At 42.0% G+C, this 15,107-nt stretch overlaps 1 protein-coding gene across 2 annotated transcripts in view; it reads right to left on the reverse strand.

The window, feature by feature from the left end:
- Window positions 1–1,752: 1,752 nt before the first annotated feature.
- Window positions 1,753–15,107, reverse strand: part of mRpS23 (mitochondrial ribosomal protein S23) — a 62,790-nt gene continuing 49,435 nt past the window's right edge. The window contains exons 3-5 of one of the 2 annotated variants that reach the window (XM_071679857.1): window positions 3,383–3,442; window positions 3,075–3,279; window positions 1,753–1,933 (exon numbers count right to left, since the gene is read on the reverse strand). In XM_071679857.1, coding sequence (XP_071535958.1) covers window positions 1,805–1,933; window positions 3,075–3,279; window positions 3,383–3,442 — 394 coding nt within the window. In that variant the 3' untranslated portion in view covers window positions 1,753–1,804. The remainder of the gene's footprint in view (window positions 1,934–3,074; window positions 3,280–3,382; window positions 3,443–15,107) is intronic. The other variant, XM_071679858.1, reaches the window with a different exon arrangement.

Here is a 15,107-nt window from a genome sequence, read left to right on the forward strand (position 1 = left end):
TGCAATACCATTCACTCCCGCCACCTTGCTAGATTTCATCTTCTGCGTGGCTTTCACCACCTCTTCTCTCTTGACCATACCATTTTCCCAGACTGTCTCATTTCACACACCAACCCAACCAAAATACCCTACAACCGCCACTCTATCATCAAACACATTTAACAATCGTTCAAAATACTCACTCCATCTCCTCCTCACTCCATTTCTATCAGTCATCATTTCTCCCTTGTCTCCTTCACCAATGTTCCAATTTGTTCTCTTGTTTTTCGCATATCATTTACCTCCTTCCAAAACATCTTTTTATCCTCCCTAAAGTTTAATGATGCTTTCTCACCCTAACTCTCATTTGCCTTCTTATTCAACACTTGCACTCTCCTCTTGACCTCCTGCTGCTTTCTCTTATACATCCCCAAGTCATTTGCGCTCCTTCCTTGTAAGTACCCTCCAAATGCCTCTCTTTTCTCTTCTACTAGCCATTTTTTCTTCATCGCACCACTCCCTACCATTTCTAATCTGACCACCTCCCACCTTCCTCATGCCACGTGCATCTCTTGCACATGCCATCAGTGCTTCCCTAAATACATCCCATTTCTCACCCACTCCCCTCACTTCATTTGCTCATTAGTGCTCTCACCTTTCGCTATTCTGCACTCAATCTCTCCTAGTATTTCTTCGCACAAGTCTCCTTTCAAAGCTCATCTACTCTCACCACTCTCTTTTCCCTGACATCGTCTTATTTTCTTAAAACCTCTACTAATCTTCACCTTCGCCTCCACATGACAGTGATCAGATATTCCACAGCTGCCCCCTCTCAGTACATTTACATCCAAATGTCTCTCTTTTCCATGTCTATCAATTAATACGTAATCTAATATTGCCCGTTGACCATCTCTCCAACTCACATATGTATACTTGTGTATATCTCTTTTTAAACCAGGCATTCCCAATCACCAGTCTTTTTTCACTACACAAATCAACAAGCTCTTCAACATTTCCATTCACAACACTGAATACCCTAAGTGCACCAATAGTACCCTCAACTGCCACATTATTCACCTTTGCACTCAAATCACCCATCACTAACACCCAGTCTCATGAACCAAAACTTCTGACACACCCACTAAGCTGTTACCAAAACACTTGCCTCTCATAATCATTTGTCTCATGACCAGGTGCATAAGCATCAATAATAACCCATCTCTCAACATCCACTTTCAGTTCTACCCACATCAACCTAGAATTTACTTTCTTACCCTCTATCTCACACTCCCACAATTGCTGCTTCACGAGTAGTGCTACTCCTTCCTTATCTTGTTATTTCACTAACCCCTGACTTTACTTACACGACATTTCCAAACCATTTTTCCCCTTTACCCTTGAGCTTCATTTCACTCTGATCCAGAACATCCATGTTTCTTTCTTCAAACATACTACCTAGCTCTCCTTTCTTCTTAACATGGTTGCATCCACACACACTCAAATACCCTAATCAGAGCCTTCGAGGAGGATGACCACTCCCCACTTGACTCCTGTTTCCTCTTTTAGAAACTGATATACAAGATGGGAAGGGTTTCCAGCTCCCGCCCCCTTTAGTCGCCTTCTTCAACATGCAGATAATACAGAGGTAGAATTCTTATTCGCCTACTTCAGATGTTTTGAAAGACATAAAATTTATGTAATACAAAAACATAATACTAGGTGTATCTGAGAGGTACAACCTATTTTAAAAGGGCAACAGGAAAATTATCAAGATAAAATTTAATAATTTATTTACACCACAAAACCATAGATACATTCATCCTCTTTACTGCTGAAATCCTTCTTGACTCTCCTTGAAAACATCAGCCAGGCGTATTTTGTCTTGCTTTTTTGTAAGTGTGTCATGGGTAGAGGATTTTTCCACTGCCACTTCCATGTCATGTGATGTTTCAGTCTGAAGAAGAAATGCAGTCAGCAATTAGATGTTAGAGTCAAACAGGACTAATCTTATGGTCTACTAAACATATAAAATGAGGGTTAGAGTATACTGGCAGTTACAATATCTGAAATGGGAAAGCATGAAATACACAAAACTATTAGCATTCAAATATGTTATGTGAGCTAAAACAGAAACAAATATTAAAACTGTTCAAGAAGGATGCTGTTCACCAAAGCAAGAAATTATTGTTCTTATCACTAAGAATACAAAATGGGTGTTGAAGCTCAGATGGAAAAATTAGTGATATGACTGAGAAAAAGACAAAAGTAGAAAGGTCAATAAAAAAACAACAAATGAATACTGTGCAAAAGAAACTGGAATGAAATTAAGTGAAGGACTGATTCAGTGTCTGGTAGGTATTGTACAAGCATCCCTAACAATCCTTAGAAAATACATTTATTGCTTTAAATGGTACTGCCACATGCAATCATGTATCCCAAAGTCACAGTAGGATGAGGAACACCCAGACTTGAATATGGCAAGGTTTTTTCTTTTTCTCTTTATGTGGAAGGCTCCAGCCACGGACAAAAGCCCACATCAAAGCCAGGCCTTAATTGAAATATACAGAATTATGAAATGAAAAATGAAAATACAAGGAAAAGTATTCACCAATTTCTGAGGAAGAGAAAAACTTCTTCTGAAATGGGCCAGGTCATAGTTATTGGGAAAGACATGAGAGGGCAGAGAGTTCCAAACCTTCAATATATAGGGAATAAGGCAGGTATCAAACAGCCTAGCCTTGAGTTACCAATAGCCACACAATAATCATGTGACGCAACAGTTGCCAAGTATTGCATGGTCAAGCTAATGGCATGGGGACACAAGCAGTTAGCTCTCAGGAGCAAAAAGCAAAGTAATACCTATAGAATAGGGAAAGTGAACCAACAATGCAGCATAGGACAAGGGGGTCAAGTCTGGAAGTTAACCTGGGCCAGTTTATAAGTTGGACTGCTTTCGACCCAACTCTGTCCGTATGGATGCAGGGCTAGAACCACCCCAAATGCGAGAGCAGTATGAATGAAAGAAAAGATACATGAATATGCTCGAAAACAGAACGATAACAATTTTGAGTCTATATTACTGAACTATTACCAACCTTGGGTGGAGCACGGGATCGATCCAAATAAATTCCTTGGGCCTCTAGAGCCAATGCAGTTTCTTCCATAAGTTGGTCTTCTGGGAAAAGTCCATCTGCTTGCAGACGCTCATATTCCTTTACAAACAACTGGCATAATGTGAGCTGACGTTTTGTATCAAATAAAATGATTTTTCCAGGAGATCCATATTTCTTATAAAACTTTCTGTAAATCATAAAAAGCATAAGTTAATGAAATCCAAATGATTCCACACTAAGAATATCCTAAAAATATGGCCATGCTTAAACACTTTGATCTAAACACATACCTTAACAGTTTAAAAGATGACCACATGCATAAACAGCCTGAATACGACATGCCACTGGCCCTGCAAGCAAGGGACTAAAAAGATAAAATATAGTTGATTTTGAGAGGGAGATTCCCTCTGATTACCGAATACAAAGGAGAAAGAATACAAATCTGATATTCTGAATAGTTGGTTATAAAGGAAAATCTCTTTCACCATCATAAAGCAACTATTTGCTTTACTATGAAAATATGGGTTTTATTTTTTTCATTATTTTTTAATTTGCTTTGTCGCTGTCTCCCGCGTTAGCGAGGTAGCACAAGGAAACAGACGAAAGAATGGCCCAACCCACCCACATACACATGTATATACATACACATCCACACACGCAAATATACATACCTATACATCTCAATGTACACATATATATACACACACAGACATGTACATATATACACATGTACATAATTCATACTGTCTGCCTTTATTTATTCCCATCGCCACCTCGCCACACATGGAATAACAACCCCCCCCCCCCTCATGTGTGCAAGGTAGCGCTAGGAAAAGACAACAAAGGCCCCATTCGTTCACACTCAGTCTCTAGCTGTCATGTAATAATGCACCGAAACCACAGCTCCCTTTCCACATCCAGGCCCCGCAGAACTTTCCATTGTTTACCTCAGATGCTTCACATGCCCTGGTTCAATCCATTGACAGCACGTCAACACCGGTATACCACATCGTTCCAATTCACTCTATTCCTTGCACACCTTTCACCCTCCTGCATGTTCAGGCCCGGATCACTCAAAATCTTTTTCACTCCATCTTTCCACCTCCAATTTGGTCTCCCACTTCTCCTCGTTCCCTCCACCTCTAACACATATATCCTCTTGGTCAATCTTTCCTCACTCATTCTCTCCATGTGCCCAAACCATTTCAAAACACCCTCTTCTGCTCTCTCAACCACACTCTTTTTATTTCCACACATCTCTCTTACCCTTACATTACTTACTCGATCAAACCACTTCACACCACATATTGTCCTCAAACATCTCATTTCCAGCACATCGACCCTCCTGCGCACAACTCTATCCATAGCCCATGCCTCGCAGCCAAACAACATTGTTGGAACCACTATTCCTTCAAATATACCCATTTTTGCTTTCCGAGATAATGTTCTCGACTTCCAAACATTCTTCAAGGCTCCCAGAATTTTTGCCCCCTCCCCCACCCTATGATTCATTTCCGCTTCCATGGTTCCATATATATACCCATATATATGGGTATATATGAAATAATGTTCATGTACCAGAAATGGAGTTCTAATGGCTGAAAATTATTTTCTCATTGTCAGAGATCTGTGAGCAGAGTACAAGAGTCTTGCCTCCCTAGATGAAGGAATAAGGCATTATTCTACCCTTCAGGCCTTCATCCCTCTCTCCACTATTCGGTGCAGCCAATTTGCAGTTAACATCTCAGGCTCCCTATGAGTCCTCCCTACAATTGGGATTTCTGAGCACTTCCAACACTGTGATATATCATTTCAAATAAATATAAAGAAAATGAGAAACTAGATGAAAAGAAGAGGGAGGGTGGGCTTGATGTAATCTCTAAGGATAGCAAACATAGTTCCCCCAAAAGAAAATACTGCTCAATCCTCGTAACTCCATTTCTCTCCAGAGGTGAATTATCCCATTGGCCTTTGAAAGAATCCCTAAGATCCCTTAGGTGTGAAAACTGCATTCTGTTGAGGTAAACGTTTCTTATCCCTCACTCACCATCATTTCAGCGCTACTGAAAAGTTGCCGCAGCACAGGTCCATCCCAAGACAAATCAGTTATCAGTACTAGGTGATGACATCTTTGTTTACTAGCCATCAGGTGAATACCAAGCTACCACTTCATAATTTTCAGGATCCTGGCAGCATGCAAACATTATCCTGTAGCTTTGTTTCTTTTCCCAGCCTCTTTCACCCTATTATATAGGAGGATTCTTCTATGATTTGTTAGCTATGCTGCCCTAGTGATTTGCATACCCAGATCCCACGCAATTGGCAAGGGGCTTGAATCCTTGCAGTTCAAGGACAGTTGGATTCTATAAAAGTACATGATCACTGCAATAAATTCATGTGTGAATATCTAATATATATATATATATATATACATTTTTCATATGTATATATATGTATGTGTGTGTGTGTGTGTGTATGTGCGTAGGTGTGTGTATGTGTGTGTGTGTGTATATGTATATATATATGTATATTATCCCTGGGGATAGGGGTGAAAGAATACTTCCCACGTATTCCTCGCGTGTCGTAGAAAGCGACTAGAGGGGACGGGAGCGGGGGGCCGGAAATCCTCCCCTCCTTGTATTAACTTTCTAAAATGGGAAACAGAAGAAGGAGTCACGCGGGGAGTGATCATCCTCCTCGAAGGCTCAGAGTGGGGTGCCTAAATGTGTGTGGATGTAACCAAGATGTGAAAAAAGGAGAGATAGGTAGTATGTTTGAGGAAAGGAACCTGGATGTTTTGGCTCTGAGTGAAACGAAGCTCAAGGGTAAAGGGGAAGAGTGGTTTGGAAATGTCTGGGGAGTGAAGTCAGGGGTTAGTGAGAGGACAAGAGCAAGGGAAGGAGTAGCAATACTCCTGAAACAGGAGTTGTGGGAGTATGTGATAGAATGTAAGAAAGTAAATTCTCGATTAATATGGGTAAAATTGAAAGTCGATGGAGAGAGGTGGGTGATTATTGGTGCATATGCGCCTGGGCATGAGAAGAAAGATCATGAGAGGCAAGTGTTTTGGGAGCAGCTGAATGAGTGTGTTAGCGGTTTTGATGCACGAGACCGGGTTATAGTGATGGGTGATTTGAATGCAAAGGTGAGTAAAGTGGCAGTTGAGGGAATAATTGGTATGCATGGGGTGTTCAGTGTTGTAAATGGAAATGGTGAAGAGCTTGTAGATTTATGTGCTGAAAAAGGACTGATGATTGGGAATACCTGGTTTAAAAAGCGAGATATACATAAGTATACTTATGTAAGTAGGAGAGATGGCCAGAGAGCGTTATTGGATTACGTGTTAATTGACAGGCGTGCGAAAGAGAGACTTTTGGATGTTAATGTGCTGAGAGGTGCAACTGGAGGGATGTCTGATCATTATCTTGTGGAGGCTAAGGTGAAGATTAGTATGGGTTTTCAGAAAAGAGGAGTGAATGTTGGGGTGAAGAAGGTGGTGAGAGTGAGTGAGCTTGGGAAGGAGACCTGTGTGGGGAAGTACCAGGAGAGACTGTGTACAGAATGGAAAAAGGTGAGAACAATGGAAGTAAGGGGAGTGGGGGAGGAATGGGATGTATTTAGGGAATCAGTGATGGATTGCGCAAAACATGCTTGTGGCATGAGAAGAGTGGGAGGTGGGCTGTTTAGAAAGGGTAGTGAGTGGTGGGATGAAGAAGTAAGAGTATTAGTGAAAGAGAAGAGAGAGGCATTTGGACGATTTTTGCAGGGAAAAAATGCAATTGAGTGGGAGAAGTATAAAAGAAAGAGACAGGAGGTCAAGAGAAAGGTGCAAGAGGTGAAAAAAAGGGCAAATGAGAGTTGGGGTGAGAGACTATCAGTAAATTTTAGGGAGAATAAAAAGATGTTCTGGAAGGAGGTAAATAGGGTGCGTAAGACAAGGGAGCAAATGGGAACTTCAGTGAAGGCCGTAAATGGGGAGGTGATAACAAGTAGCAGTGATGTGAGAAGGAGATGGAATGAGTATTTTGAAGGTTTGTTGAATGTGTCTGATGACAGAGTGGCAGATATAGGGTGTTTTGGTCGAGGTGGTGTGCAAAGTGAGAGGGTTAGGGAAAATGATTTGGTAAACAGAGAAGAGGTAGTAAAAGCTTTGCGGAAGATGAAAGCCGGCAAGGCAGCAGGTTTGGATGGTATTGCAGTGGAATTTATTAAAAAAGGGGGTGACTGTATTGTTGACTGGTTGGTAAGGTTATTTAATGTATGTATGACTCATGGTGAGGTGCCTGAGGATTGGCGGAATGCGTGCATAGTGCCATTGTACAAAGGCAAAGGGGATAAGAGTGAGTGCTCAAATTACAGAGGTATAAGTTTGTTGAGTATTCCTGGTAAATTATATGGGAGGGTATTGATTGAGAGGGTGAAGGCATGTACAGAGCATCAGATTGGGGAAGAGCAGTGCGGTTTCAGAAGTGGTAGAGGATGTGTGGATCAGGTGTTTGCTTTGAAGAATGTATGTGAGAAATACTTAGAAAAGCAAATGGATTTGTATGTAGCATTTATGGATCTGGAGAAGGCATATGATAGAGTTGATAGAGATGCTCTGTGGAAGGTATTAAGAATATATGGTGTGGGAGACAAGTTGTTAGAAGCAGTGAAAAGTTTTTATCGAGGATGTAAGGCATGTGTACGTGTAGGAAGAGAGGAAAGTGATTGGTTCTCAGTGAATGTAGGTTTGCGGCAGGGGTGTGTGATGTCTCCATGGTTGTTTAATTTGTTTATGGATGGGGTTGTTAGGGAGGTGAATGCAAGAGTTTTGGAAAGAGGGGCAAGTATGAAGTCTGTTGGGGATGAGAGAGCTTGGGAAGTGAGTCAGTTGTTGTTCGCTGATGATACAGCGCTGGTGGCTGATTCATGTGAGAAACTGCAGAAGCTGGTGACTGAGTTTGTTAAAGTGTGTGAAAGAAGAAAGTTAAGAGTAAATGTGAATAAGAGCAAGGTAATTAGGTACAGTAGGGTTGAGGGTCAAGTCAATTGGGAGGTAAGTTTGAATGGAGAAAAACTGGAGGAAGTAAAGTGTTTTAGATATCTGGGAGTGGATCTGGCAGCAGATGGAACCATGGAAGCGGAAGTGAATCATAGGGTGGGGGAGGGGGGCGAAAATCCTGGGAGCCTTGAAGAATGTGTGGAAGTCGAGAACATTATCTTGGAAAGCAAAAATGGGTATGTTTGAAGGAATAGTGGTTCCAACAATGTTGTATGCTTGCGAGGCATGGGCTATGGATAGAGTTGCGCACAGGAGGATGGATGTGCTGGAAATGAGATGTTTGAGGACAATGTGTGGTGTGAGGTGGTTTGATCGAGTAAGTAACATAAGGGTAAGAGAGATGTGTGGAAATAAAAAGAGCGTGGTTGAGAGAGCAGAAGATGGTGTTTTGAAATGGTTTGGGCACATGGAGAGAATGAGTGAGGAAAGATTGACCAAGAGGATATATGTGTCGGAGGTGGAGGGAACGAGGAGAAGAGGGAGACCAAATTGGAGGTGGAAAGATGGAGTGAAAAAGATTTTGTGTGATCGGGGCCTGAACATGCAGGAGGGTGAAAGGAGGGCAAGGAATAGAGTGAATTGGAGCGATGTGGTATACAGAGGTTGACGTGCTGTCAGTGGATTGAATCAAGGCATGTGAAGCGTCTGGGGTAAACCATGGAAAGCTGTGTAGGTATGTATATTTGCGTGTGTGGACGTATGTACATGTGTATGGGGGGGGGGGGTTGGGCCATTTCTTTCGTCTGTTTCCTTGCGCTACCTCGCAAACGCGGGAGACAGCTACAAAGTATAAAAAAATAAAAAAATAAAAATATATATATATATATATATATATATATATATATATATATATATATATATATATATATATATATATATGTTTTTTTTCTTTTTTGTCGCTGTCTCCCGCGTTTCCGAGGTAGCGCAAGGAAACAGACGAAAGAAATGGCCCAACCCACCCCCATACTCATGCATATACATAGTCCACACACGCAAATATACATACCTACACAGCTTTCCATGGTTTACCCCAGACGCTTCACATGCCCTGATTCAATCCACTGACAGCATGTCAACCCCGGTATACCACATCGATCCAAATCACTCTATTCCTTGCCCTCCTTTCACCCTCCTGCATGTTCAGGCCCCGATCACACAAAATCTTTTTCACTCCATCTTTCCACCTCCAATTTGGTCTCCCACTTCTCCTCGTTCCCTCCACCTCCGACACATATATCCTCTTGGTCCATCTTTCCTCACTCATTCTCTCCATGTGCCCAAACCATTTCAAAACACCATCTTCTGCTCTCTCAACCACGCTCTTTTTATTTCCACACATCTCTCTTACCCTTATGTTACTTACTCGATCAAACCACCTCACACCACACATTGTCCTCAAACATCTCATTTCCAGCACATCCATCCTCCTGTGCGCAACTCTATCCATAGCCCATGCCTCGCAAGCATACAACATTGTTGGAACCACTATTCCTTCAAACATACCCATTTTTGCTTTCCAAGATAATGTTCTCGACTTCCACACATTCTTCAAGGCTCCCAGGATTTTCGCCCCCCTCCCCCACCCTATGATTCACTTCCGCTTCCATGGTTCCATCTGCTGCCAGATCCACTCCCAGATATCTAAAACACTTTACTTCCTCCAGTTTTTCTCCATTCAAACTTACCTCCCAATTGACTTGACCCTCAACCCTACTGTACCTAATTACCTTGCTCTTATTCACATTTACTCTTAACTTTCTTCTTTCACACACTTTAACAAACTCAGTCACCAGCTTCTGCAGTTTCTCACATGAATCAGCCACCAGCGCTGTATCATCAGCGAACAACAACTGACTCACTTCCCAAGCTCTCTCATCCCCAACAGACTTCATACTTGCCCCTCTTTCCAAAACTCTTGCATTCACCTCCCTAACAACCCCATCCATAAACAAATTAAACAACCATGGAGACATCACACACCCCTGCCACAAACCTACATTCACTGAGAACCAATCACTTTCCTCTCTTCCTACACGTACACATGCCTTACATCCTCGATAAAAACTTTTCACTGCATCTAACAACTTGCCTCCCACACCATATATTCTTAATACCTTCCACAGAGCATCTCTATCAACTCTATCATATGCCTTCTCCAGATCCATAAATGCTACATACAAATACATTTGCTTTTCTAAGTATTTCTCACATACATTCTTCAAAGCAAACACCTGATCCACACATCCTCTACCACTTCTGAAACCACACTGCTCTTCCCCAATCTGATGCTCTGTACATGCCTTCACCCTCTCAATCAATACCCTCCCATATAATCTACTAGGAATACTCAACAAACTTATATCTCTGTAATTTGAGCACTCACTCTTATCCCCTTTGCCTTTGTACAATGGCACTATGCACGCATTCCGCCAATCCTCAGGCACCTCACCATGAGTCATACATACATAAAATAACCTTACCAACCAGTCAATAATACAGTCACCCCCTTTTTTAATAAATTCCACTGCAATACCATCCAAACCTGCTGCCTTGCCGGCTTTCATCTTCCGCAAAGCTTTTACTACCTCTTCTCTGTTTACCAAATCATTTTCCCTAACCCTCTCACTTTGCACACCACCTCGACCAAAACACCCTATATCTGCCACTGTATCATCAAACACATTCAACAAACCTCCAAAATACTCACTCCATCTCCTTTTCACATCACCACTGCTTGTTATCACCTCCCCATTTGCGCCCTTCACTGAAGTTCCCATTTGCTCCCTTGTCTTACGCACTTTATCTACCTCCTTCCAAAACATCTTTTTATTATCCCTAAAATTTAATGATACTCTCTCACCCCAATTCTCATTTGCCCTCTTTTTCACCTCTTGCACCTTTCTCTTGACCTCCTGTCTCTTTCTTTTATACATCTCCCACTCAATTGCATTTTTTCCATGCAAAAATCGTCTAAATGCCTCTCTCTTCTCTTTCACTAATAATCTTACCTCTTCATCCCACCACTCACTACCCTTTCTAATCAACCCACCTCCCATTCTTCTCATGCCACAAGCATCTTTTGCGCAATCCATCACTGATTCCCTAAATACATCCCATTCCTCCCCCACTCCCCTTACTTCCATTGTTCTCACCTTTTTCCATTCTGTACTCAGTCTCTCCTGGTACTTTCTCACACAAGTCTCCTTCCAAGCTCACTTACTCTCACCATCCTCTTCACCCCAACATTAACTCTTCTTTTCTGAAAACCCATACCAATCTTCACCCTAGCCTCCACAAGATAATGATCAGACATCCCTCCAGTTGCACCTCTCAGCACATTAACATCCAAAAGTCTCTCTTTCGCGCGCCTGTCAATTAACACGTAATCCAATAACGCTCTCTGGCCATCTCTCCTACTTACATACGTATACTTATGTATATCTCGCTTTTTAAACCAGGTATTCCCAATCACCAGTCCTTTTTCAGCACAAAAATCTACAAGCTCTTCACCATTTCCATTTACAACACTGAACACCCCATGTATACCAATTATTCCCTCAACTGCCACATTACTCACCTTTGCATTCAAATCACCCATCACTATAACCCAGTCTCGTGCATTAAAACCACTAACACACTCACTCAGCTGCTCCCAAAACACTTGCCTCTCATGATCTTTCTTCTCATGCCCAGGTGCATATGCACCAATAATCACCCATCTCTCTCCATCAACTTTCAGTTTTACCCACATTAATCGAGAATTTACTTTCTTACATTCTATCACATAATCCCACAACTCCTGTTTCAGGAGTACTGCTACTCCTTCCCTTGCTCTTGTCCTCTCACTAACCCCTGACTTTACTCCCAAGACATTTCCAAACCACTCTTCCCCTTTACCCTTGAGCTTCGTTTCACTCAGAGCCAAAACATCCAGGTTCCTTTCCTCAAACATACTACCTATCTCTCCTTTTTTCACATCGATCCAATTCACTCTATTCCTTGCCCGCCTTTCACCCTCCTGCATGTTCAGGCCCCGATCACACAAAATCTTTTTCACTCCATCTTTCCACCTCCAATTTGGTCTCCCACTTCTCCTCGTTCCCTCCACCTCCGACACACATATCCTCTTGGTCAATCTTTCCTCACTCATTCTCTCCATGTGGCCAAACCATTTCAAAACACCCTCTTCTGCTCTCTCAACCACGCTCTTATTATTTCCACACATCTCTCTTACCCTTACATTACTTTTTGATCAAACCACCTCACACCACACACTGTCCTCCAACATCTCATTTCCGGCACATCCACCCTCCTACGCACAACTCTATCCATAGCCCACGCCTTGCAACCATACAACATTGTTGGAACCACTATTCCTTCAAACATACCCATTTTTGCTTTCCGAGATAATGTTCTCGACTTCCACACATTCTTCAAGGCTCCCAGGATTTTCGCCCCCTCCCCCACCCTATGATTCACTTCCGCTTCAATGGTTCCATCCGCTGCCAGATCCACTCCCAGATATCTAAAATACTTTACTTCCTCCAGTTTTTCTCCATTCAAACTTACCTCCCAATTGACTTGACCCTCAAACCTACTGTACCTAATAATCTTGCTCTTATTCACATTTACTCTTAACTTTCTTCTTTCACACACTTTACCAAACTCAGTCAACAGCTTCTGCAGTTTCTCACATGAATCAGCCACCAGCGCTGTATCATCAGCGAACAACAACTGACTCACTTCCCAAGCTCTCTCATCCCCAACAGACCTCATACTTGCCCCTCTTTCCAAAACTCTTGCATTCACCTCCCTAACAACCCCATCCATAAACAAATTAAACAACCATGGAGAAATCACACACCCCTGCCGCAAACCTACATTCACTGAGAACCAATCACTTTCCTCTCTTCCTACACGTACACATGCCTTACATCCTCAATAAAAACTTTTCACTGCTTCTAACAATTTGCCTCCCACACCATATATTCTTAATACCTTCCAAAGAGCATCTCTATCAACACTATCATATGCCTTCTCCAGATCCATAAATGCTACATACAAACCCATTTGCTTTTCTAAGTATTTCTCACATACATTCTTCAAAGCAAACACCTGATCCAGGTTTGTTGAATGTTTGATGATAGAGTGGCAGATATAGGGTGTTTTGGTCGAGGTGGTGTGCAAAGTGAGAGGGTTAGGGAAAATGACTTGGTAAACCGAGAAGAGGTAGTAAAAGCTTTGCGGAAGATGAAAGCCAGCAAGGCAGCAGGTTTGGATGGTATTGCAGTGGAATCTATTAACAAAGGGGGTGACTGTATTGTTGACTGGTTGGTAAGGTTATTTAATGTATGTATGACTCATGGTGAGGTGCCTGAGGATTGGCGGAATGCGTGCATAGTGCCATTGTACAAAGGCAAAGGGGATAAGAGTGAGTGCTCAAATTACAGAGGTATAAGTTTGTTGAGTATTCCTGGTAAATTATATGGGAGGGTATTGATTGAGAGGGTGAAGGCATGTACAGAGCATCAGATTGGGGTAGAGCAGTGTGGTTTCAGAAGTGGTATATATATATATATATATATATATATATATATATATATATATATATATATATATATATATATATATATATATTTTTTTTTTTTTTTTATACTTTGTCGCTGTCTCCCGCGTTTGCGAGGTAGCGCAAGGAAACAGACGAAAGAAATGGCCCAACTCACCCCCATACACATGTATATACATACGTCCACACACGCAAATATACATACCTACACAGCTTTCCATGGTTTACCCCAGACGCTTCACATGCCTTGATTCAATCCACTGACAGCACGTCAACCCCGGTATACCACATCGCTCCAATTCACTCTATTCCTTGCCCTCCTTTCACCCTCCTGCATGTTCAGGCCCCGATCACACAAAATCCTTTTCACTCTATCTTTCCACCTCCAATTTGGTCTCCCTCTTCTCCTTGTTCCCTCCACCTCCGACACATATATCCTCTTGGTCAATCTTTCCTCACTCATTCTCTCCATGTGCCCAAACCACTTCAAAACACCCTCTTCTGCTCTCTCAACCACGCTCTTTTTATTTCCACACATCTCTCTTACCCTTACGTTACTCACTTGATCAAACCACCTCACACCACACATTGTCCTCAAACATCTCATTTCCAGCACATCCATCCTCCTGCGCACAACTCTATCCATAGCCCACGCCTCGCAACCATACAACATTGTTGGAACCACTATTCCTTCAAACATACCCATTTTTGCTTTCCGAGATAATGTTCTCGACTTCCACACATTCTTCAAGGCCCCCAGAATTTTCGCCCCCTCCCCCACCCTATGATCCACTTCCGCTTCCATGGTTCCATCCGCTGCCAGATCCAATCCCAGATATCTAAAACACTTCACTTCCTCCAGTTTTTCTCCATTCAAACTCACCTCCCAATTGACTTGACCCTCAACCCTACTGTACCTAATAACCTTGCTCTTATTCACATTTACTCTTAACTTTCTTCTTCCACACACTTTACCAAACTCAGTCACCAGCTTCTGCAGTTTCTCACATGAATCAGCCACCAGCGCTGTGTCATCAGCGAACAACAACTGACTCACTTCCCAAGCTCTCTCATCCCCAACAGACTTCATACTTGCCCCTCTTTCCAAAACTCTTGCATTTACCTCCCTAACAACCCCATCCATAAACAAATTAAACAACCATGGAGACATCACACACCCCTGCCGCAAACCTACATTCACCGAGAACCAATCACTTTCCTCTCTTCCTACACGTACACATGCCTTACATCCTCGATAAAAACTTTTCACTGCTTCTAACATATATATATATATATATATATATATATATATATATATATATATATATATATATATATATATATTTTTTGTTTTGTCGCTGTCTACCGCATTTGCGAGGTAGCGCAAGGAAACAGAGGAAAGGAA

This window comes from Panulirus ornatus, chromosome 30 (assembly GCF_036320965.1).
Source record: "Panulirus ornatus isolate Po-2019 chromosome 30, ASM3632096v1, whole genome shotgun sequence".
NCBI classification, from domain to species: Eukaryota; Metazoa; Arthropoda; class Malacostraca; order Decapoda; family Palinuridae; genus Panulirus; species Panulirus ornatus.